This window comes from Vicugna pacos, chromosome 2 (assembly GCF_048564905.1).
Source record: "Vicugna pacos chromosome 2, VicPac4, whole genome shotgun sequence".
In the NCBI taxonomy this organism is placed as follows: Eukaryota; Metazoa; Chordata; class Mammalia; order Artiodactyla; family Camelidae; genus Vicugna; species Vicugna pacos.
Window position 1 is genome coordinate 10,502,474 of NC_132988.1, and position 24,988 is coordinate 10,527,461.

Below are 24,988 nucleotides of genomic sequence, written 5' to 3' on the forward strand. Positions count from 1 at the left end.
ATTACAAGAAATCAGTTCTATTTATTAATGAAAAACTGTTCTGCCTCTGAATGTGCTGGACTTGATAGTCCATCAGAATTTTTTATGAAAGTTTCACCCTATTGTGATTCCCTCAGCATCTTCCTGTCCTCCACCATCTGCACTTTCTGCTTTATTCCAGATGCTGCTCCTATGTAGGTCGGCGGGGAAATGGACCTCAGGCGATCTCTATTGGCAAGAACTGTGATAAATTTGGAATTGTTGTCCATGAACTGGGCCATGTGATAGGCTTTTGGCATGAACACACACGGCCAGATCGGGATAACCATGTAACTATCATAAGAGAAAACATCCAGCCAGGTGAGAGGCTTCAGAATGTGGTGGGTTTAAGGTGGACTGAATATCTTTTAACAGAACTGCACTATTTATCATGTAACTTCTTGAAAAATGTGAGCTGACTTTGTTGATATTGTAGATCAACACTTTGCGTAGTTAAGAAGTACCCACCGTGGTGTTAATTTTTAAATTATAGCTCAGTGGCAGATTGTGTGCTTAGCATGCAGCAGGTCCTCGGTTCAATTCCCAGTACCTCCATTAAAAATAAACAAATAAACAAAACGAATTACCTCCACCCTCCAAAAACCAAACCAAAACAAAACAAAAAAACCACAACAAATAAAAAAAAGTATTTTCTCTACTTAGTTCTGTAATTTATATTGTAGGGACTTCGAAAGCGTCAAGGGTTTGCTACAAAATGTGCTCTCTCCATAGGAATCTATATTATACCAGGAACAATTCTGGAGAAAATTCTAAGGAAGTGAGTCATTTCCAGCATTGTCCAAATATTTCCTCGAGATTTCTCCTTCAACTTTACTACTGTAAAGACAAATTTATAAGAATGTTTTCAATTGTTTTAGTAGTTCAGTAGTTAATATATAATTAAATTTAATTTTCTCTAATAGTTGGTGTGCAATAATCACCTCATTTAAAGCTGCTTATTTGTTTTACTTTTCAAAAATTCATAAAAATCTGTCCATTTCATCGCCAAAAGAAAAATCCTGTAAGGCTGTGTGTATTTCAAGCGTAAGCAAAGTAGAAATGTGTCCTTACTTCCTTATTCATGGCCAGTTTTAAGTTACAAACATTGAATTCCTTAGAATTTCCTGTGATTAACAGCATTGATCTCTTTATTTGCTCACAACATATTTGTTGCCAGTTATTTATTGAGGCATCATTGGATGTTGGAGAGCCTGTCATGAAAATTACGAAGGAGTGTTGGGTATGTTCATAGACATAAATGATTGCAAGTGAGTGAGAAAAGTGAGACGGAGTGTGCCTTGGTGAGTCAAGGAAGATGTCATGAAGGAACTGAAATTTAGAACTAAAGGGATTCTGACTGTGCAGAGGAGTGATGGAATTTCTAAGCTGAGAAAAAAGCGTGATGATCAAAGTTATAATTACGTTTAATTGAATCATTTTGTTTGCATGGTGAGTTACAAGTGGAAGACTGGTTGGTAGTTACCCAGGGAGATTAGATCAGCGGGATCTTCTACATGAGGCTGGGAAATTTAGATTTTATCCTCTAACTACTGGAGAGTAGTCAAAGGATTGAAAGCAGAGCAAGTTCGGATTTTAAAAAAGCAGGAAAAAATTCAGCTGTAGGGATCATTAACTGAGAATGGGGACATGGGGGTGGGGAGGATGAACGTGAAGTCAGGGAAACCTCTTAGAAGCTTAAATAAATAAGCCGTTTATAAGAGGTGACTAAGTCCTTAGGTGGGGTGGTGTAGGCCAAGAAGAAAAAGAGGGAGTAATGTTTCATAAATATTTTAACAGGAGCATCACATGAAGGGAAATCTTTAAGGTATTTTTTCTAGGTAAGGAGATGAATGGTGGATCATCAAATGAAATGAGACCTATGGATAAAACAGCATAATTTTAAGAAGGGGAAAGACAAATAATAATTTCACTTAGCATATCCTTGAGTGTGAGAAGCCTTTAGATGATCCAAGTGGAGATGTCTAGTAGACAAAGGAAAGGTGAGTCCAGACTTTAGGCTATATCCAGAGGGAGAAATTTGACAGTGGATTTTTATTGTCTAGGGAAATGCTGGAGGGAAGAGAAAATAAGATTGAGGGTAGAATAGGGGGAACACCAATATTTAAGCATCGCTTTGTAGAAAATCCCTCAAAAGGCTGAGGAAGTTTGGTCTAAGAGGTAGGAGGAAAATCAATGAACGTGATGTCCCAGGGGAGAGAGATCACTTCAAGAATAAAGAATAATCAAAAGTGTTGGATATCAAAGAGAAGTAAATAATTAAATATATACTCCCAATGTAGAAGACTCTAACACCTGAGCCAGCTATCAAGGTTCCTCTGATACTTTATATCATTGGGAGAGAAAGAGAAAACATTTCTGAAAATGACTCCAACTACCAATTAAATGAGAAGAAGTCTGCTATTAACCACAATTATCGTTTCCTCCATTATGTGGACAAAAACAACTTATAAAAGAAGTAACTTTCAAAAACTATTCTTGCCCTTAAAAGTAGGATTCTGGTTCAACATAAATTTGTGTACCTGAAACAAGTAAGAAATATATAGTTAGTATGTAAATGTATAATTCTTAACACAATGCTAAGCAAATTATGGCTTTTCATTTTCTGTTGACTTAATGTTCAGGCTTATAGAAAACAATACTTTATTGAGTGAGATTTTCTGAGTGTTCAGAACTCTATGCACATTTTGTCACCCCTTGTTTGGACTTGATGGTACTCTCAACACATAACATAATTCTCACTTTTCTCATCCACAATTATTTGTGGACAGCTGACCCTCTGTATTCACAGGGCTTTGCATCCGTGGAATCAACCAACCTTCAAATCGAAATTTCTTAGATATTGTACTAAGCCATTTTATATAAGGGACTAGAGCATCTATGGATTTTGGTATCGAAGAGGGTCCTGGAGCCAATCCTCTGTGGATACCAAAGGCTGGGTGTACTACAGCAGGGTAATTCTAGTACGAAAGAGCTCATGATGGAGAATAATCTTCAACAAATTTGTGACTTGCTTTGGGTGAGAAGCTTAAGATCAAGTGTTATTCAAGGGCAATGTCTAATAAGTGTGGACTTTGTCTTTCATTTATATGCAAAATCAGTGACCTTGATAGGAGTCAGTTTGGTACAGGATTGGATTACTTTACTCCATCTTAAAACATGCTTTCAAGAAGGAGGCTTGCCATTTTCTTTCAATTGCTTAGGATGAGTTCCACTGGTGCTCTGTATCTCCTGATAGCTCTTCCCTTCTTCCATAAAATAAGTCTATTTTTCTTTCCTTGGACCATATGTGGCCGTGTTCTTTTTAACCAGCACAGAACACTGTGTCATATACATGATAAACGTCAGTAATACACATTACAATGTATTACTGACGTTGCTTCATGTTCCGCCTTCAGAAATTTTTATGAAACATTTTGCTTTATTAGAGAATTAGAAAATATGTTCCCATATTTGTGCTTGAAAGTTGAACTCTCCAGTGAGATTTAGATTAATAGTTATAAAATCAACTCCATAGCTTTATGAAAATCTCACCTTAGAATTGAATATGCTAAAATATACTTACCATTTTTTGTGAAGAAGAGTTTTAACAGTTGCTTCTGTCAGAGGTTGAGACAATGCAAAGTATTTCCTGAAAAAGGCTGTAATACAGACAGACGAACCAGAGATTTGTGGAACATAAGATTTCACCGTATGGTCTGCTAAGTTCATTGAAAATTGTGTAAATTCATTATAAGGTGGACTAACACACTTAACTCTGGGACTTGGGTTCTGTAACTTTAGGCTGATTATTTCATCTTTAATGCTCAAGTGAGTGTATCAGATTTCCTTATCACATGTAGGAAGGATATCATACTCCGTGGCATCACTCAGTGTCTTCATTGCCTTTTGGAAAATGTTTTCCTAATGTGGTATTTTTATATTTGGTAGTAATGTGGCAGTTGGTATAAAATTAAAATAGATAAGTGTTGTAATGGTTCTGTTTTGAACTCCAGTTTTGAATTTGAAATCCTAATAGCTCACCTTTACATTTTGATGGTTCAAAAAGAGCTATAAAAGTAGCCACCTTTGGCTGCTGAAATTGTGAAACATGACTCCCTAAAACCTAAACTAAACCTCAGGAAACACTCTGCTTCTGAACCACTGATGTGGGTCTACGTACTTAACTCTATGTTATTACCAATTTTCAAGAAATAATATTACAATACAAATACCAATAGGCAGTTGAGAAATCTATTAATACAAAGATGTCCAGAAGTTAAAATAACAGTTGTGAACAGTGAAAAAAAGAATTATTAAGTTCTGAGGCATATTCTTCTTAACCAAAATAGCCCTCCGAGTAGAGCCTCCTTTTCATCAAAGAGAATCTTGTTTCAGTTTTGAGTGAAATTTGCTGCTGTTTTTTATCTTTTTTTTTCTGTGCTAAGGATATGTGAATTTCTTATTTTATTTTATTTTTTAATTTAAAAAAATTTTTTAAAGTTTTTTATTTTTATATATATTTTAATTGATGTTATTTAATCTTTAGGGATAAAATCACATAGCAAACACTTGTAATGTTGTGTGTACATACAAATATTGTTTTTTTCTTTTTCCCAGTGTTTCAGAGGAAACATTTTTTTTTGGTCTTGGCAAATGTAGTCATAAGAGAAAGGTGGGAAGCTCATTAGGTAAAAATGTAACTTTTTATAGTCACAGTATCATAAAAAAAAGTAAAATTTTAAAGAAACAAGTATTAAGAAAAAGTGACAGAGGATACAAAGGAAAAAAACCAACATATGTCTTTGGCAATCTGCCTTTTTGCTGAAATTAACTTATTAATGAAATTCACTATTACTCTTTCAGAATGATGTTCAGTTGCACACAGTGGCACTGGATGTGCCCTTCTGCATGTACCTGGCTGTTAGTGTGTAAATACAACCACACGAAGATCAGTGTTCAGTCGAGAGCGGATACGGGCCAGGAGGGGCTCTTCTGTTCTCTTTTCTGTCTGTTAAGAGGCTTCTGAAAGGTTTCTTGTGCCTGATCCTTAGGTCAAGAGTACAATTTTCTGAAGATGGAGCCTGGAGAAGTGAACTCACTCGGAGAAAGATATGATTTTGACAGTATCATGCACTATGCCAGGAACACCTTCTCAAGGTTGGAGTCTCAGGTTATACCTTTTGACTTTTAATTCCTATCCTCTGTGTGGCCCCTCACAAAACTATGTTTAACTTTACAACTAGAACCACTTTCAAATATTGCTGCCAGAAGGTACCAAAAATACTTGATTGGCATTTATAACTGACACTGGGCATTTGAGATTTTAAAAATACATTTTCACATTTCCTATCAAATGAATAGATTCAAAGTAAAAATTAAAATGATACGAATTATTTAAATTATTTAATGTTCCTAAATCATGAAAAAGTTCAATTAAAATGATTACCAAACCCATCAGGATGTTAAACTGGCAAAGAACTTTAAATGAAATTTAGGCCTTTTAAATCAAATAGAGAACTCAGTTGTTGAGCTGGAATGTTACAGTCTCCATGTGACTTACGTTTTTCTACTGTGTGTTTTCTGTTGCTCAAGTACCAGTCATACTCAAAAATCGCTATCGTAAAATAATTCTCAGAGAATATTTTTAGGAAGATGTTTTACTTCATATAATTTAGAATTTTGCCATTTATTAACCTTGAAATTATTTCATTAGTGACTGAATGTTAATTTTTAAGAGTCTGATAAATTTGGGTTTTGATCTATTTCACTCTAAAGAAGAGGTCATCAGAGAGGTAGTTCACAGGTAAGTAGTTCGGAGCTGCTAAAACCACTGAAGTCATCTCTTTCCCATTTTATGCCCATTTTATACTCGTATGTCTATTACACTCAATTTTTTTGGATCACTGTGTCCATTTCACAATTCATTAATGTGTGCTTCTAAAGGCAGGATCAGAAAGGAGACTAAAGTCTTAAAGTAATTCCCCTGTTTTTATAAAAAAATTATTGGTAAAAACTAGAGAAAGGTGTAAACAAACTCTTAATACTTGGATACATTCTTAAATTATGTTTTTTTAAGGCCAGACTTGATTATTAAAATAATTGAGTGGTAACTGTATCTTTAAAATCATTTTCTTCTGAAATATATAATATATATATTTGTTCAAATATAATAACTACCAAAGTACTATCTCTGGAATTGAATTTAAGTTTTAGTAAAAATACATCCATAAATCTGGCCTGAAGTTAAACCTAAAGAGTTATAAAGCTTTGTTTTTAGGTCAGTGTTTGGAATTGAGTTTTACTTAGAAACATGCGAAAAATGGGGATTTGGGTACCAGTTTAGCCAAAGTGCTTCTTTTATACTGTTGAATTATATTAATTAGAAATAAAGTGAATTTTGACTCTTTGGAACAGAGGAGGTGCTGGAGAGGGGAAGAAGTAATGTGTTCTTTCTCTCCCTGATAGACAGTGAAGCTAAACCAAAGTCTGAAACATGTATTTCCCTATTCTGTACTCCTTTTACATGTTTAAATTGTTTCTTTGCTGTGAGCCACAGGGATCCTGCAGTTTATTGCCCCCTATGTTGACTTTGGTATCGCTAGTGCCTTTTTTCTTATTGTTTCAAAATGTTCCTCCTCACTTTTCCCAAGTAAAGCTATGTTCCTAGAGTGAAATTTACCTGTTAATAGAATTGATCCAATTCATGTTATTTTTTTGTCCTGCTTTTTAAAGAGGATGTTTACTAGCTCATACAAATAGTTAAATAAATGAATTTTAAGAGAGGAAATATTTGGCGTAATTCTCAGCCACCACCGCTGAAGTATTTGAAGTTTTTTTTTTTTATTGTGGTAAAGAAACCGCAATATCACATTTGCCGTATTAACTATTTTTAAGTAGATTTTAGTAGTATTACGTACATTTGTGTTGTTGTGAAACATCTCCAGAACGTTTTCATCTTGCAAAACTGAAACCGTGTCCCCGTTACACAGCACCACTCACTTTCCCCTCCGCCAGCCGCTGGTAACCACCGTTTCGCGTTCTGTTTCTGTGAATTTGGCTCCTTTGGATACAGTATCTATCTTTTTGTGACTGGTTTATTTGGCCCAGCATGATGCCCTTAAGGCTCATCTATGTTATAGCAGGTAACAGAATTTCCTTCCTTTCTAAGGCTGAATAATATTCCATTGGATATATATACCACATTGTTATTCATTCATTTGCTGATAGACATTTGAGTTGCTCTCGCTTCTTGGCTACTGTGAATAGTGCTGTCATGCAAATATCTCTTCCAGACTCTTCTTCATTTTTTAAAAAATATGAACACAGAAGTGGGATTGCCAGATTATATGGTAGTTCTAGTTTTAATTTTTTGAAGAGCCCCCATAATTTTTTCTTAGGAGCAGGACTGTTTTATAGTCCCATCAGCAATGCAGAAGGGTTTCAGCTTCTCTATATCCTCACAAACATGACTTATTTTCTGTTTTTTTTGTTTTATTTTTTTGAGAGTAGCCACCCTAGTGTGTGTGACATGTTGTCTCATTTTGGTTTTGATTTGTATTTTTCTGATGATTAGTGATCTTTTTATATGTTTGGCCATTTGTGTACCATCTTTAAATAAATGCCTATTCAAATCTGCCCATTTTTTAATCAGATTATTCCATGTTTCTGCTGTTGAGTTGTAGGATTTCTTTATATGTTCTGGCCTTTCATCAGATATGTATTTTGCAAACATTTTCTCTCCTTTCCACTCTGTTGACCGTTTCCTTTGCTCAGCACAAGATTTCTAGTTTGATGTGGTCCCCCTTACCTATTTTTGCTTTTGTTACATCTGCTTTTGTGTCATACCCAAGAAGTCACTGACATAGTCAATGTCATGAAGCTTTCCCCTTTGTTTTCTTCTAAGAGTTTTATGATTTGGAATCTTATGTTTAGATTTTCAATCTATTTTGAGTTATTTTTTGTGTATTGCTTTGCTAAAGGTCTAACTTTGTTCTTTTGTACATGGATGTCCGGTTTTCCCAACATCATTTGTTGGAAAATTGTCTTTTCCCCATTCAATAGTCTTGACAATTTTGTTAAAGGTCCCTCGCTATATACACTAGGATTTATTTGGGAGATTCCTACTCTAGTCCATTGGCCTATAGGTCTGTCTTTATGCCAATACCACACTGTATTAGTTACTTTAGCTTTGTGATATGTTTTGAAATCAGGGAGTGTAAGTCCAACTTTGTTTTTTTTTTCTTCGAAAAACTTTTGGCTATTCAAGGTCCTGTGAAATTAATATGAATTTTAGAACTGTTTGTTCTCCTATTTTCACAATAGATGCTGTTGGGGTTTTGGTAAGGATTATGTTGCTCATTTTGTGTGGATATCTTAGCAAATTAAGTCAACCAATCCATAAATATAGAATGTTTTTCCACTCATTTGTGTCTTTTTAAATTTCTTTCAGGGATGTTTTGTAATTTTCAGTAACAAGTCTTTGGCCTCCTTGGTTAGGTTTATTCCCAAGTATTTTATTCTTTCTGATTCTATTTTAAATGGAATTGTTTTCTTACTTTCCTTTCCAGATGGTTCAACGTTACTGTATAGAAATGCGACTGGTTTTTGAGTGCTGATTTTGTATCCTGCAGTTTTGCTGGATTCCTTTATTAGTTCTGACAGTTTTTTAGTGGACTTTCTAAGATTTTCTACGTATAAGAACATGTCGTCTGCAGAAATGACTTTCCTTTCTTTTCAATTTGGATGCCTTTTGATTCTTTTTCTTGCCTAATTGTGCTGACTAGGACTTTCAATACTCTACTGAATAGAAATGGCGAGCACAAATACCCTAATCTTAGATGAAAAGCTTTCACTTTTTCACCATTGAGTAAGATGTTAGCGGAAGGCTTTTCACGCATGACCTTTTATGATGAGGTAGTTTCCATCTATTGCTAGTTTGTTGCGTGTTTTTATCATGAAAGGATGCTGAATTTTGTCAAATGCTTTTTCTGCATCAATTAGATGAACGTGTGGCTTTTGTCCTTCATTCTGTTAATGTACGTATTTAAAGTTTTATAGTTTCTTCTATTCCGAACCAAAATAGTATATAAAAGTTTTAGCTGTTTTCATCAGTGTTGACCATGAGCAGATTTACGTACTTACTGTGAGAAGACCAGGCCTGGATACTGGGGCCTTTATATGCGTAGGTAATTTGTAATGTAGATGCTTGCAAACTGGAACTGCCCATTTCTAATTAATAAAAGAGTTCTAAAATTTTATGAAATTTCATAAAAAGCATAGTTAATTCACTCTTCTACTGTAGGTAAAACAAATGAAGGTTAGTAAGTGACCCCATCTATGGTCTGTCTGAGAGAATGTTCAGGAAGAGCCAACATTGCTTAATGGCCTGGATGTGGAGGGAGAGACTGGTTAATTTTTTGACAATAAAGAAAGATCAAAAGATTGGGTGATTGACCCCCATATAAGTAGAAGGCAGCTTATCTCAGTAGATTGAATAAACCAAAATTCATCATTCTATTGTCTGAGTTTGAATAGATCTACCTCAAGATGTCCTTGACCTTTTTAAATGGAATCTTTTTTGAAAACCGGGAAAAACCCCAAACTTTTCACAGATTACAATATTTTTTTTAGAAATAGAAATAGAAAATGATGAATACTTCATTAGCACTGAAGTACTATAGAAATTGTAACACTCCATTAATTTGAGCTTCCCTGCTTAATGTACCTGTTGATTTGTGCAGCAAAGGTGAAGAATGGCTTTTCTCAATGCTCCCCTGTAGCTCACCTTGCCCTTCAGTTGCGTTGGCCTGGCTGGAGTGGCATTTTATTAAGCATGTGCAAGCTCTCACTTTTGATGGTTAATTCCCATAAATCATTAGTTCTGCCTCCCTCCCTTCATCTCAGATAGTGTACATATGGACTTTTGTAGAGACTTAGATTTGGTTTTAGAGAGTTCCAATCTCTATTTGAATTATTGGATTTTGTATAAAGATCACTGCACTTACCTAGAAGCTAGGGCGATTAGACATAAGTTACTCATAGATCATGTCACACCTCTGTTTACCATCGTCCACATGTTAAGAGTCCTCTGGAAAGTTGAGCTCTGTCTGGCACTCAGACCCTTTACAGGTCCTCCTATCTCAGGGCTGTCGTATTTCTTAACATTCTTTCACTCTGTGACGCTCAACTCACAGTTACCCACAGTTCCCTCACCTTCACTTCCTTCATGTTTGGCTGAATGTTTGCTTCCAAGGGAGTTTTTCCTTCATCACTCTATTTAAAAGCTGTCCCATCAGTGGATAATCAATATCCATCTTCTCTTTCTTATTATAGTATCTGTCACTCTCTCAGTTATCAGCCTTTTGTTTAATGACTTTCTCCCTCCGTTAGAATGTGAAAATCAAAAGGGGAGTAATTTTTGTTTCTTTTATTTATTGCTATAAATCCAGGCCTATAACAACACTCAGTAAGTATTTCTTCAGGGAAGAAATAAGGAGAACTAAAATGTTGTTCTTTTAATCTGCAGTTTAAGTACAGTTTGTTCATGTATAAATTTTGGAAAGAACCTGTCACGTCGTCCATCCCAATTTAAAAGACTTTTTAATAATTGTTGTCTCTTAATTTAACATACTTTTATAAAAAGTATCTCTTTTTGGGAAAATCCTCATATACACACTCCATCCTCACCATCTGGAATAGTCTCCCAGTACTTTTAATTTTTAAGCTCAGTACTTTCTTTAGAGCTATAAATGTTGATATTTTTGCAAAATTAGACTGTATCTTTAGTAAACTAGGTTCAGAATTTTTAGTCATGCGTATCAAGAAAAAGGGCAAGTTTCCATCACAACCTTGGATGAAAACAACCCAGTGTCTGTAGCTTAGCATTGTCAGGGCATTGCTTAGTTGTTTTGCTTTTTTTGTATTGTTTTGGTTTGCCTTGTTTTTCTCTTATCAATTTTACCATGAAGTTTTTCCACTGTATGTATATGTGTGTGTTTGAGTGTGTATATGTGTCACAAAATTATTTTGCTTTAAACTATTCTGAAATTTGACACTTTGTTTTTCCCTGTTCTTTTAAGAAATACTGTAATTAGTGGACTTCTAAAACTACTTAGGTTAAATTAGTAGTTTAATTAAAAAATATCAATAGACATATTTTGTTTGACTTTTACAATTTTAGTAATCTAAAAATATTTATTATAAGCTGTTTTTAAGAAAATAGATCTTTATGAGGAAGAATTGTTTTACAAATTGGTAATGTAACTCTTTTTTGATCCTCAGAGACCAAAACAAAAAACATAGTGTACTTCATGGGGGATTATACAGAATTTTAGATTTTTAAAAAACACATAATATACATTTCTAAGGAAGAAGTGAATGCTGTCACTGACTTTATGCTAGGCATACACATTAAACATTGCAGTTTTTTCTACTTTGATGAAAGTGTTTCAAAAGTCTGATATACTGTTTAAATCTCAACTCTGATATGTTTCTCCTTTGATTGACTCCAGTTTGAAAAAAATAACCTATTTATAAGGAATATACATGTCAATGTGGTGACTTATATGTGGCTTGCTTCTGATTTTTTCCAGGGGGATGTTTCTGGACACCATTCTCCCCTCTCGTGATGATAATGGCATACGTCCAGCAATTGGTCAGCGAACGCGTTTGAGCAAAGGAGATATTGCACAGGCAAGAAAGCTGTATAGATGTCCAGGTATTGCGCCATCCAAACTCAGAAGCATAGCTGTGCCTGACTGTGCTCTTCCAGATGAATAAGCCACAGTTTACTCAGCTGTGTACTTGTCTCTCTCCACTCTGGCAAGGGACTGACATATTCAGTTCAAAGTGACTAATCATAAAATGAAATAAGAGAGAACTCTGGAACACCCATTGGTATAATTAAAAACAAATTGTAGAAATCATATTTAAAGCACAAGGATAGTAAGCTTTTTTTTTTGCATTAATGAATAAAGGGCAAAAAGCGTGGTTGTTTTATACTTGCTATTAAATAGTTGCATGATTTCATAGTCTAATTATGTTTCCTTGCCAACGTAGAAAAAATATCCTTTATTTCAACTTCAGAATTGAGTCCTGAATGATTTTTTTTCTTGCAAGTACCATCATTAACAGTATATAAATTTAAATTTTATTAGGTGGAATTTATAACTTTGTTGCAAAAAAATTAGTTCTAACCACAGTGCTAGTATGTTTGCTACTAGATAAAGTTGTGAAAAAAGATTAAAAGAAGGTCTTAATACAGTGTTCCAAGGAACACTAATGCTGTAAAGTCCAAGAAAGAAAAGTGTCTGCTTCCAAATTAGAAGTACTGCATATTCTATGCACCTGCTGTGTACTCAAAATGCTTTGAAATAGCTTGTATCAAAGATACATGCTTAACTTTGCTTAACACAGTTTTTCCTCTGTTTTTCTGTCCATGGAAACCTCTTTTTACCTGATACTTAATCTGTAGAATTCACTTTTGGAAATGTTGTTCTAGGTACTAAGATCACAAGTGGTAAAATAATTATAAAATTTTAATTGGCTGCCATTCTTTATTGTGTGCATGTGTGTGGAGGGTAAACAAAGTTTATTCTAGGAAGAGCAACTCATTGAGGAGATTAAAACCATTTTAAAAGTTGCATATACTGTTTCTAAGAACAGTTTAGAGCTGTAGCTTTTTAAACTTACATAGTTATCAAAGGACTAAAGCTAACCACAAAATAAGAATCAACAGAATGCGGTAATCCAGTCATAAAGGACAGTCAAATGTGCTAGCACATATTCAAGAAATCAGTCATCTAAATTATAAATAATAAGTAGTTCATTTGTGCCCTTTTTGTTTTTTTGGTTTCCACATATAAGCGATATCATACAGCATTTTTCTTTCTCTTTCTGGCTTGCTTCACTTAGAATGACGATCTCCAGGTTATTGGCTGCTATTCTAATTCAGAGATATGATGGGTATATTAATCATTGACGTTTTACATAGATTCTTACATTTAAGATTTAGTTCCATGCATTTAATTATTGGGAAGTTATATTAAGTTTACTGTGATTATTGCTATCAGTCCAGGAAACTATCTTTGTAGCGTACAGTAGAGGGCTAACTAATTCATTAACAGAAATGTAATATTTGCTCATTGACATACAGTATAAAACCCTTTTGTTGAGCAAATTAACACTCAAGTGCAAGCAGAAAAAAAATGAGTTGGTCGAATAAACTCACAAAATAGCTAGGAAGTTGACAATTCAGTATGGGTGATGACATCTAATTCACTGATCGTTGGTCCAATCATTACCTAGGAAAAGAGCAAGAGTTTATGAACTAAGATCTGGTGTATCTTGGTTTTAATGCAGAGAGGAGAGGGTTGTACAACTGAATATTCCTTTTGAGTCAAGATTATTTCCTTTTGTTAGAAATTGCTGGTGAATACAGCCAGTCAGAGGTGTTGGCTACTTTTCACTCCAATATTTTACTCCCTATTGGTTTATGCTCAAAGCTCTGTTAAGATCTAATCTGTCTTTTATAAAGCTATTCCTTAGAACGTAATCTTGAAAGGAGTACTGACTGGGTTCACACTAAGATGTACAAGGATGTGCCTTGTCAGGTGGGACCCTGAGTCCCAAAGGGCAAGTTTCTGATAGGCAGGTAACAAATAGGAGGCAGACTGCAAATACTGTCACTTCTCTTTTGGTGATAATAGGAAATGTGTGCTTATCAACTGGAAGGTGAACACCAATAACAATTTGTGTATTTTCAATTCCCTTAAAACAATATAAATTATTATTTTGTGGGACTTTGTAGGTGATAAAGAACTTGTAACCCATTATTATATTTATCTACTTATATGTGCCAAATATATAGATTGGATTTGTATGTGAGAACTCAGTTACTTACTGTGCAGTCAGTGTACATGCATCATGAAAAAGCCCCAAACAGAAATAAAGGTATGTTTTTAAGCTCGTGGAATGAGGATAAGTTTCTTTCAGTTTAGAATTGTTTGCCTTGCCATTTCTTGCTCTTACTTTTAGAAGCAAATGAGGGAGGTCTCTGTATGCATTGTGATGTGAAGAAAAGATAGAATCCTTCACAGCCCTGACACTCTAATGATATAAGACCCAGTCATCCATTGCCAGACCACACACACCCAGAAAGGATCAGGAAGGGGAAGGAAGAAAGGCTGCTCAACCCTGAGACTGACTAGGTGTTGAGACACTGCTGTCCAAAGGCCAATCCCATGTCCTTCCAAAGGCTTCCATGCCTTTCTAGCATTAAAGGCATCTGAATGGACACCTGTGACTGCCACTTGCCCTACATTACGATTCCTTGCATCCTACATGCTGTCATGACATGAAGCGTCCACGTGGGGCAGAGAATGATCTTCATCTTTCCTTTATCCCAGTAGTCAAGAGTCTGCTGTTGAAAGAGATCCTCTCCAGGGTATGTGAGCGGTGGTGCGTCTTTCCCTCTTCATGAATGATTCATGTGTTCTCTTGTTCTCTCTCTTTTTGGGGGCCTTTTTTTCCCCTCATTTTCTGAATGTATTTGCCTCTACTTTGATCTAATTTTAGGATTGCTTTCCTTTTTTATTTCTAAACTGCTTAAATTTAACTCTTCTGATAAAGTCTCTGTTCTTTATTTGCATTTTCTATTCATATAGTTTTTCTGTGGTCCCATGACTTTTTGGCTTATAACTACTTAACACTTATACCAACTTTCAACCAAAATATTCACTCAGTAAATCTTCTTTAATTCAAAGTCAAGTAACATATTAAAACTAGGGAAAATGTAAAGTAAATTGGCATCCAAAAATAAAGGGACTTCTGAGGATTAGAATTTTCCCTGTTATATGAAAGTGCTTATGTGTTCATAGATGAACACGTATATGATCTATGTTCACAAATTCAAAAGTGTCATGAAACACACAGTACCTGTACAGAACACCCATGTACACAGATGCACGTCTGTCTGGAGCATGTAGGGATGGAAGGCCAGCTTCAGTGTGCATGGAGTTTGGATACTAGAAACTTTTTAACACTTGTTTCATTAAATTTACTTTTTCATTCATATAAGGTTCTTTTCAGTTCCCTAAAATATTAATCTCAGTTCCTGCTATAATTCTCTGAGACTCCAACTAGAATATTCTTGTTATATGTACTTGCATGCAATTCTTGGCTAAAATATATTGCCAACATGCACAAAAAAAATTTAGCCATTTTCTCCATTTATTCATGGACCTATTTATTCATCTTCCATAAAACATCATGTAGTTCAGTTGCTGGTACCACACACAGGTCATCCAGGAGCCCAGGCAGGGCTGTGGAGGGCGTTCTCCATCCTCTCTCTGCCTCACTTCCTGCAACCAGTCAGCCTGGTACCTTCTAGGTCTCGGTATCTCACGTTGTGGAAATGAATCCCTCATCCGGGGTCTCTGGTCTTTGATGTAGGTTGCTCCAATGCCTCCTCATTAGCCTTTCTCTCCAGTCTGACGTCTCTTTATTTCTCTGGCCACATTACTATTCAAGTGAGTTTTTAATATGGAAGTCTTACTCTGCTTATTTTAGGATAAATGTTAATTTCCTTTTCAACGGCTCCTTCAAGATTCCCCACTCCCCTCTCCCCCATCTCTTCCTTCAGCCTCTTCTCTGGGTATTTCCCCGACAGCCAGTTTCTCACCCCTGCTTCATGCAGCCCCTGTCCCCACTGTATGCTTGCTTTCTGCCTCTTCCTCCAGCCAGAGCACTCATAACTGACTCCTGGGTAAATCCTAACTCCTATTCAGGATCCGGCTCTTACGTAACCTCCGACTTAAAAACCCCGGTCCCCAGGACTCCACGGTGGTAAATGCTGTGTTTGATTCTGGCCTTTATGTCTGACTCCTATAATCATCAAGTCATTGATCATTTCCCACGTTAGAGTATAAGGTTCTTTAGGACTGAAGTTGGGCTTTTTCCTCATGGTTTTCTGAATTGGATATAAATTAGATGCTTGATAGGTAGTTGCTGTCTGAATGAAATAGTTGCTTTAATATGTGAAAGGCATTGCACCAGAAATTGTGGCCACAGAGAAGGAAGCACAGATTATACACACAAATAACAGTCACCTGCAGGGTTATACAGACAATGTCACATGTTGAGAAAGTGAATCTCTTCAGTAAAGGATACTGAAGCAGTTCTGAGAGGGGACCTAACTTGACCTGCACCCTGGATGAGGAAGGCTCCTTGGAGTTGGTAATTGTGTTTCATCTGGAAGGATGATTCACATATCTATTGTCAATTTGTGTATGTTCTTTGAAGAAATGTCTATTCAAGTTCCTTGCCCATTTCAAAATTTGGCTAGGCAGTTACTATCGAAATATATTTTTAAATGTTTCAGTAATTAATCTCACCTTTATGGCTCAGATGATTTAGGATTCCTTTTAACATCCTTTACCTTAAAATCACTTTAGCCCTATATTTTATTTATTATGTATAAAAGTTTAAGAGAGCCATGGAAATAAGAAAAAGTTAATTAGGTCGTGCCTAAGTTGATGAAATAGAGTTTTATTTTACCCCTCCTTTAGAGTTTATCAAAATTCTTTGGGAAGAGATTTATGTTGCTTTATGGGTTATGTTTTCTTTAGAGTTAGCAAAATTATAAATATATTTTTATAGAATATGGGTAAAGAATTCTAAACCTTTGATATTTGCTGAATGTTGTAGACATTTGCTGGGGAAAATATTTGTAGGTGGAAATACAATCAGCTGTAAATTTAACCATTTTATTAAAAAACACAGGAATTTGTAATAATTGCTCAGCCATACACAATCCAATAGCATTTATACAATTCAAACATAATTTTCTGTCTTGTAAGAAGAAAGATACATGAGAATTATCTGTTGCAAAAGTGAGATGAGTCATATGATGAAGTATTTAGAAGTTTAACTTTTTTATTATTAAAAAATAATAATTTTGATGAAACGTGTAACATGATCTCTCCTATTAATAAAATTGTAATTGCACAGTGCAGTACTGTTAACTATATATACATTGTTATACAGAAGATCTTTAAGAACTTTTTCATCTTGTGTGACCATAACTGAAACTCTGTCCCTGTTGGACAGCGGCTCCCTACTCCCCTCCTCCCAGTCCCTAGCAACCACCACTTTACTTTCTTCTGTAAGTTTGACTCCTTTAGAAACCTTACATAAGTGCAGTCATGTTGTATTTGACCTTCTGTGTGTGACTGGCTAATTTCACTTAGAGTAGTGTCCTCCAGGTTCATTCGTGTTGTAGCACATGATAGAGTTCTTTCTGTTTTAAGGCTGAGTAATATTCCATTGTATGTATGTACCACATTTTCTTTATTCATTCATCCAATAATGGACACTTAGGTTGTTTTCTGTCTCTTGGCTACTCTGAATAATGCTTCAGTGAATATGAGTGTACATTATTTCTTTAAGATTCTGTTTTCAGTTCTTTTGGAACAATACTCAGAAGTGGAGTTGCTGGATTATTTGGTAGCCAATATTTATAATTTCTGAGGAAACTCCACACTGTTCTCCACAGTGACTGCATCATTTTACATGGAACCACTGCCAAATGGTTCCAATTTCTCCATATCCTCACCGACACTTGTTATTTCCTGCTTTGGGGGTTTGTTGTTTGTTTGTTTGATAATGGCCTTCCTAACAGTTATAAGGTGATATCTCATTGTGGTTTTGATTTGCATTTCCCTGGTAATTAGTGATGCTGAGCGTTTTTTCACATATCTACTGGCAATTTGTATATCTTCTTTGAAGAAATATCTATTCAAGTCCTCTGCCCATTTTAAAATTTGGTTATTTTGGGGTTTTGTTTGTTTTGTTTTGTTTTTTGTTTTTGTTTCCTATTGAGTTGTAGGAGTTCCTTATGTATTTTGGATACTAACCTCTTATTAGATGTATGATTTGCAAATGTTTCCTTCTATTCTGAAGATTACTTTTCCCTCTTTTGATGGTTCCCTTTGCTGCACAGAAGCTTTAGAGGTCGTAGTCCCGCTTGTCTGTTTTTGATTTATTGTCTGTGTTTTTGGTGTCACATCCAAGAACTCATTGCCAAGGCTAGTTATGAAGCTTTTCACCTGTGTTTTTTCTTCCAGGGGTTTTACTTTTAAGCCTTTAATCCACTTTGAGTTGGTTTTTGTGTACAGTGAAAGATGAGTTTAATTTTGTTCTTTTGTAAGTATATATCTAGTTTCCCCAACACCGCTTGTTGAAGATACTGTCCTTTCCCCACTGTGTCGTCTTGGCACCCTTGTTGAAGATCCCATTTTACCATTTAGGTGTGGGTGTATTTTGGGGTCTTTATTCTGTCCCATTGGTCTATAGGTCTACCTTATGCCAGTACCATACTCTTGATTACTGTAGATTTGTAATATGAAGTCAAGAAGTCTGAGGCTTCCCGAATTGTTCTTTTCTCAAGATTGTTTTGGCTATTTAGGGTTTGTGGTTCTGTATGAGTTCTAAGACTTTTTTTTCCCCACTTCTGCAAAAAATGCCACTCGGAATTTGATAGGGATTGCACTGAATCTGTAGATTGCTTTAAGTAGTATGGGTGACATTTTAACAATACTGTTTTCCAATCCATGAACACATTGCTTTGTGTCTGTCTTTAAATTCTTTCAGCCATGTTTTGTAGTTTTCAGTATACATGTCTTCTGCCTCATTAGTTAAGTTTATTCCTAAATATTTTATTCTTTTTTCTTATAAGTGAAGTTGTTTTCTTAATTTCCTTTTCATGTTGTTTTTTGTTTATAGATATGCAACTGATTTTTGTGTGTTGGCTTTGTATTGTAAAACTATATTGAATTTTTTATTACTTCTGAAACTATTTTTTAGTGTTTGAAATTTTTATGATTTTGTATATATAAGATTATGTAATCTGCTTGGAGAAATAGAAGTTTAGGAGAGTGATGATAATAATTTGCCTTTATATACAGAATGCCTTCTTTTTCTTAAATATGACTGAGTTTTGTAGCTCAAAGACACATTCCAACAATTAAGACCACAGCCTTTCTACCTGTGAAAAGAGGGATTTAAGGGTTAAAAAGGTGACTAAGGGCATCGCAGTACTTGATCCCTACAAAGCAACCTTATGACATACATATTAATAGCCACTTTACAGAAGAGAAAATTGAAGTTGAAGCTTTTGAGTCTTGCTTGTGTGACATAATTAACAAGGGGGTAATGCCATGACTCAAACTTCTATTTCCCCACCCGCATAACTTTCTGAGTAAACAGACAGACTGTGCTTTTACCTTAGTACCATCTTTTCCTTGCTAATCTTCCTTTGATTCTTTTAATAGTAAAGTTTAATAATAAAGTTTTCTTTTTTATATCTGGGCATAAATCAACAAGTGGCCCTGAAAATTGATGAAAATCTTCTGTAATAGGGATCAGGTAGCCTGGGACAGCCACACTTATTGAGGAAAACGCACAAATGATTACCACAACTTGACAATAGGTGTTTGCACTTCTTGCATTGTAAGTAGGTGCTCTATAATAGATTTATTTAATTTTTGAATTATTTTCTGGCTTTTTCCTTCATTTTAGAGAGCCTTTTGTTTTATCTTTTTATCAGAATGATATTGTTGTTTGCATTTGTGGATTAAATATATTTAATTGTTTTAATTCCACTTTCGGAAATCCAGTACCAGAATTCTGTGACTTAGTGGAGTTTTCAGTCACTACAGAATTTATTTTTAAGGTGCTGTGAATTACAGCTTTTTTCATTGAAACACACTCAACTTCCAAATGACTATCATCTAAACTGATCCTAGTTAGAAGCACATTGTTTGCATTAGCAAACCTTGACAAACTTCCCTTTTTCTGAGGGCTCTTGTAAGGTCTTATTTATCAAGTTCCTTTAGATGATTCATGGAACGTGCTGATAATATGTTTTTCACCTTGAGCATTTTTGTTTCATTTTCAAGTTGCTTTTGTTTGCCTGTTCCTCAGAATAAACATTACTTTAAGTTTATTTGTTGTGAAAACATAGTATCTGTTATTCTATATAAATATTTTTATCTTATCAGACTATTTTTACAGCTCTCCTTTGTGTTTTCAAAGTCATCATCTTTGTATCTTTGTTTCTTCATTTAACTCAAGATATGCGGAACCATTTATACCTTATTGATTTGATGAGACAAGAGTTCACCTGCTGGCAGCTATGACTGTATAATATGGTATATGTGAGTTTTCATTTCAGTCCCCTTCAGAGGGAAGGAGCTGTTTCTTTTATTCAAATTATTGATGAAAGTTATAAAGATGGCTGGCTGCAGCAGAGGAATTATTCTCGAATTAAGGGTACTAAAACAGCCTAGGTTTATGTGGCTCTTACCACGTCTTGCAAAAGCAGCAAGAAAATCCACTGTAGAATGCTTCTGACTACAAACCTTGGCTGAACCAATGAGCTAATTACCCTCTGCTTTTGACTTTGTTGAAATGGCCCTTGAGATATCAGTCCCATGGATCTTGAGGCTGTGCAGCTGATTATTTGCTATTTCACGTGACTGGTAATTAATTTCAAGAAATCAGACAGTCTTAGTAAGAGGAAAAAATATAATTGCTTTCCCAGCAATTTCTCTTCGTGATCAACAAAAAACAGAGTAAATAAATGTCTGTATCTTGTTAGAAACTTGAAGTCTCCCCTGATGTTTTTATCTCTCAATTTTTTTCCAGCTTATCTTGAGAAAAATTTTCATTGTGTATGACATTTTGACACCAATAAAAGTGGCTATTAGTTATTATTTAAGATTTTCTTTTTTTCAACTTTGATATGGTATTCATTATTAAAATTAGCCTCATTCTACATCAAATATGTTAATGGAATATTTCATGTGGCCACAGAGACACATCAACTAGGCATCCACTGGCCTGAATCTGATTATGGGTGATTTATAAGTAGGCTACTGGTTTCTTGGGAATGAATGACAAAGATTTCCAAAAGGAAGAACCTTATGAATGCCAGGTTATTTATTCATAGTCTTGTTTTATAGTTAGCTCTAGTTATCCCATTAAGTATACTGAAATTCTGGTAAGAAAGACATAGAAAGAAATTATTTAGAAAGGGAAAATCTTTTAAAAATACAAATATATATTCTGACTAACACCTTTTCTGTCTAGTAAAACTCAAGATTTTATTTATGATGCCAATATCTTTCATAAAAATTAAAGAATAATAGTTTTTGCTTTTTTTAAAAAATCAAAAATATGTTTTGTTTTGTTTTTTTTTCTTTCAGCATGTGGAGAAACCCTACAAGAATCCAATGGCAACCTCTCCTCCCCAGGATTTCCCAATGGCTACCCTTCTTACACACACTGCATCTGGAGAGTTTCTGTGACCCCAGGGGAGAAGGTAGTTTATCTCCTCAACAGTTCTCTTTTAGTCTCATATAAGCAAAGGTTCATCTTTTTTTCAAATATAATTTGCTTTTTCAAAAATTCTTCTTTGTTTCATCAAATAAGAGACTAAATAGCTCAACACATTTATAATGGAAATTACTTCAACTCCAGGAATTTTTTGAAAGATGTAATTTTAAAAGAAATGTTAAATAGATTCAAAGGGTTGAAATAATATAAATTATGTTTTCAGACAATGAAATTAAATTAAAAATCAGTTTCAGAAAGATAACTAGAAAAATCTCACACATTTTAAAATTTTAAAATATACATCAAATATCCAATTCAGTCAAGAATTTATAATGAAAATAAGAAATTATTTTCAGTTATAACAGAAATACTGAGAATATCAAGCCTGTAAGATACACCTAAAGCAGTATTTAGAAGGAAATTCATAAACTTAACTGCTCACATTAGGAAATAAGAAATACTAAAACCAGTGAAGTAAACATCCTCGTAAAAAATCTAGAAAAAGAGCAATAAAATAAATAGAAAAGTACATAAAGGAGGAAGTAAAAAGTGAAAGATGAAGTTAAAAGCATGAGACATAGCATAAAATATGAACAAAGTTGGTACTTTGAAACAACTTATAAAAATAGAGAAATGGATGAAAAGAGATCAAGAAAGAAAAAAAAACAGAGAAAGCACAATTATCTAATATTTAAAATAAAAAGATTATTATAACCATAGATACTTTAGATGCCAAAATGAGAATAAAGAATATTTTGAACATTAACTTAAAAAATGTAAATGAAATGGCAAATTACTTCAAAATGTTACTAAATTCTTTTTCAAGAAGAAATAAAAAGCCTGAAGGCTTCTGTAAGCACTAAAGAAATCAAATTACTATTTGATTGAATTATTAATTAATTTTTTTTCAGCAGTGAATATCCAGTCTCAGATGGCTTAATCAGTGAATTCTAACCTAACAGCCAAATAAGAGAGAAGTATAGTCTTATGTAAAAATGTACAGGAAATTTAAAAAAGGATACACTCTTCTAGTTATATAGGTAACAAAATTTTGATAGTCATCATGTTGGCAAGAACAGTATAAGAAAGGAAAATTTTAACCCAGACTCACAGTTGAATATGTATGCAAAATCCTCCCCAAACTACCAAACCAAATGCAGCTACATATACATCTATATGTATGTATGCATCTGCCTATAAATATATAAATAATACATAAAATACATGATATATGTATTTCAAGTACAGATATAGATGCAAGGAAATGTGTATATATGTATTATATATTATTTGTATATGTGTGTATATGTATATATGTATGTGTATATATATATATATGTGCACCATTAGATGTATTTCAACTGAATCAAGAAAATAATCTATTATGATTTAACAACAACAAACCTTGAGCAAACTAGGAATAGAAGAATACTTTCTTAATTTTATAAAGAGAATCAACAAAAATTAGTGCAAATACCATTATTAATGAGGAAATCCTGAAATTATTTATTTGACATAGGTAAAAACCAAGTATGTCCACCACTCCCCTTCCTTTTTTTTTTTTTTAACATTTTGGTGGAAATAGTAGCCAGTTAAGGCAAGACAATGAGATTATACACACAAGGATTAAAAAGGAAGTCATAAAATTTCCTTTATTTTATTGTTTGTTTGACTGGTTATAGAATTTAAAATTATTAAGAAACAAAAAATAAATTTATTAATTTCTGGATTTTTGTCTTGAGTGCTAATCTTAAAGGTCTCCCCAGACCGAGATTGTCTTGATGTTAATCTTTGTTTTTTACTAGTTGTTAAATGATTTTTTTACCTTTGGCAAATTCATCTGGAATGACTCAAATACACTTTGAGTTTTGGTGGTAATGCAAATGCAGCTAAAGAAGGTTTGGTCTCCTGATAACTGACTGTTGCTGTGATTACTGTGGGTATGGAGCTGTCCGGGATGTTGCAATACTTAAACAATGAAAACTAAATGAAACTCTGGTGTAGCATAAATAGATTTTACACATAGAAATTTACAACTGGCTTGTAATAAATTAACACATATGTAATTCTTTATATAGTTATTTTTAATTTAAGAATTATGAGTCTACATTGTAATATGTAGGTGCTGATAAATTTCTATTTAGATTCTTTGAACAAACCCTTGAAAATATAACATGAAAATCATTAAAAAGATACTGAAGAAAAATATATAAAAGATGATAAAGCTTCAGAGAAAGTTTAAAACTCTACATAATTTTCAAAAATAAAGCCTTATAGAATATAGAAAGCTTTGGAACAAGATTAATCAAGTTAAATCAGCTTTAAGAACAAGATAATAACTGAAAAAAGTTTCTCTTACCTAATTGCAGTACCCATACCATTAGCATTCAAAGTTTATTCACTTTTCTTGTACATAATAAAATGATATTTTCTAAAGTGTTGCAGAAAGGAAGAAATAAACAAATCCATTAACTTTTCTATTATATTTCTTAACTGTGTACAAGGATGAGCAAATAAATTGTAATATTAATAAGTTGCCAATGAACAATATTAACCCATTTTTCATTCTTATATTTTCATTATTTTATTTCTTTAGTATCTTCTCTTTACTTTTTTATTTTATTAAAGCATACTGATTTACAATGTTATGTTAGTTTCAGGTCTACAGAATACGGGTTCAGTATTTTTACAGATTATGCTCCATTAAAAGTTATTGCAAGATAATGGGTTTAATTCTCAATGCTTAGTTATTTTCTACATAGAAGTTTTTATTTCTTAATCCCATAGTCCTATTTTGCCCCTCCTCCTTTCTCTTTCTATTTTGGTAATCATAAGTTTGTTTTCTATATCTGTGCATCTCCTTCTGGTTTGCGTATACATTTGTTTGTATTATTTTTTAGATTCTACACATAAGTGATTTTATACCATATTTGTCTTTGTCTGATTTTGTTTCACTAAACATAATATTCTCTAGGTCCATCCATGTTGCTGCAAATGGCAGAATTACATTCTTTATTTATGGCTGAGTAATATCCCTGTGTTTGTGTGTGTGTGTGTGTTTGTGTGTGTGTGTGTGTGTTTGTGTGTGTGTGTGTGTGTGTGTATTACATCTTCTTTATCCACTCATCTGTTGATTGGAACTTGGGTTGCTTCCATATCTTGGCTATTGTAAATAATGCTGCTATAAACACTGGAGTGTATGCATCTTTTCAAATTCATTGTTTCCCCAGATACATACCCAAGAATGGATTATTGGATCGTATGTTAGTGCTGTTTTTAGTTTTTTAAGGAACTTCCATATTGTCTTCCATAGTGGCTGCACTAATTTGCATTCCCACCAACAGGGTACAAGGGTTCCCTTTTCTCCACATTCTCTCCAACATTTGTTATTTGTAGACTTTTTGATGATAGCCATTCTGACAGGTGTGAGATGATATCTCACGGTGGTTTTGATTCGTATTTCCCTAATAATTAGTGATGTTGAGCAACTTTTCATGTGCCTGTTAGACATCTGTATGTCTTTTTTGGGAAAATGTCTGTTAAATCTTCTACTCATTTTTTTGATTGAATTTTTTTG

The 24,988-nt window shown here is 34.0% G+C and overlaps 1 protein-coding gene across 1 annotated transcript in view; it reads left to right on the top strand.

The window, feature by feature from the left end:
* Positions 1 to 24,988, top strand: part of TLL1 (tolloid like 1) — a 179,646-nt gene that overhangs the window by 90,940 nt on the left and 63,718 nt on the right. The window contains exons 6-9 of the mRNA XM_031670143.2: positions 161 to 339; positions 5,070 to 5,175; positions 11,610 to 11,734; positions 21,282 to 21,397. Coding sequence (XP_031526003.1) covers positions 161 to 339; positions 5,070 to 5,175; positions 11,610 to 11,734; positions 21,282 to 21,397 — 526 coding nt within the window. The remainder of the gene's footprint in view (positions 1 to 160; positions 340 to 5,069; positions 5,176 to 11,609; positions 11,735 to 21,281; positions 21,398 to 24,988) is intronic.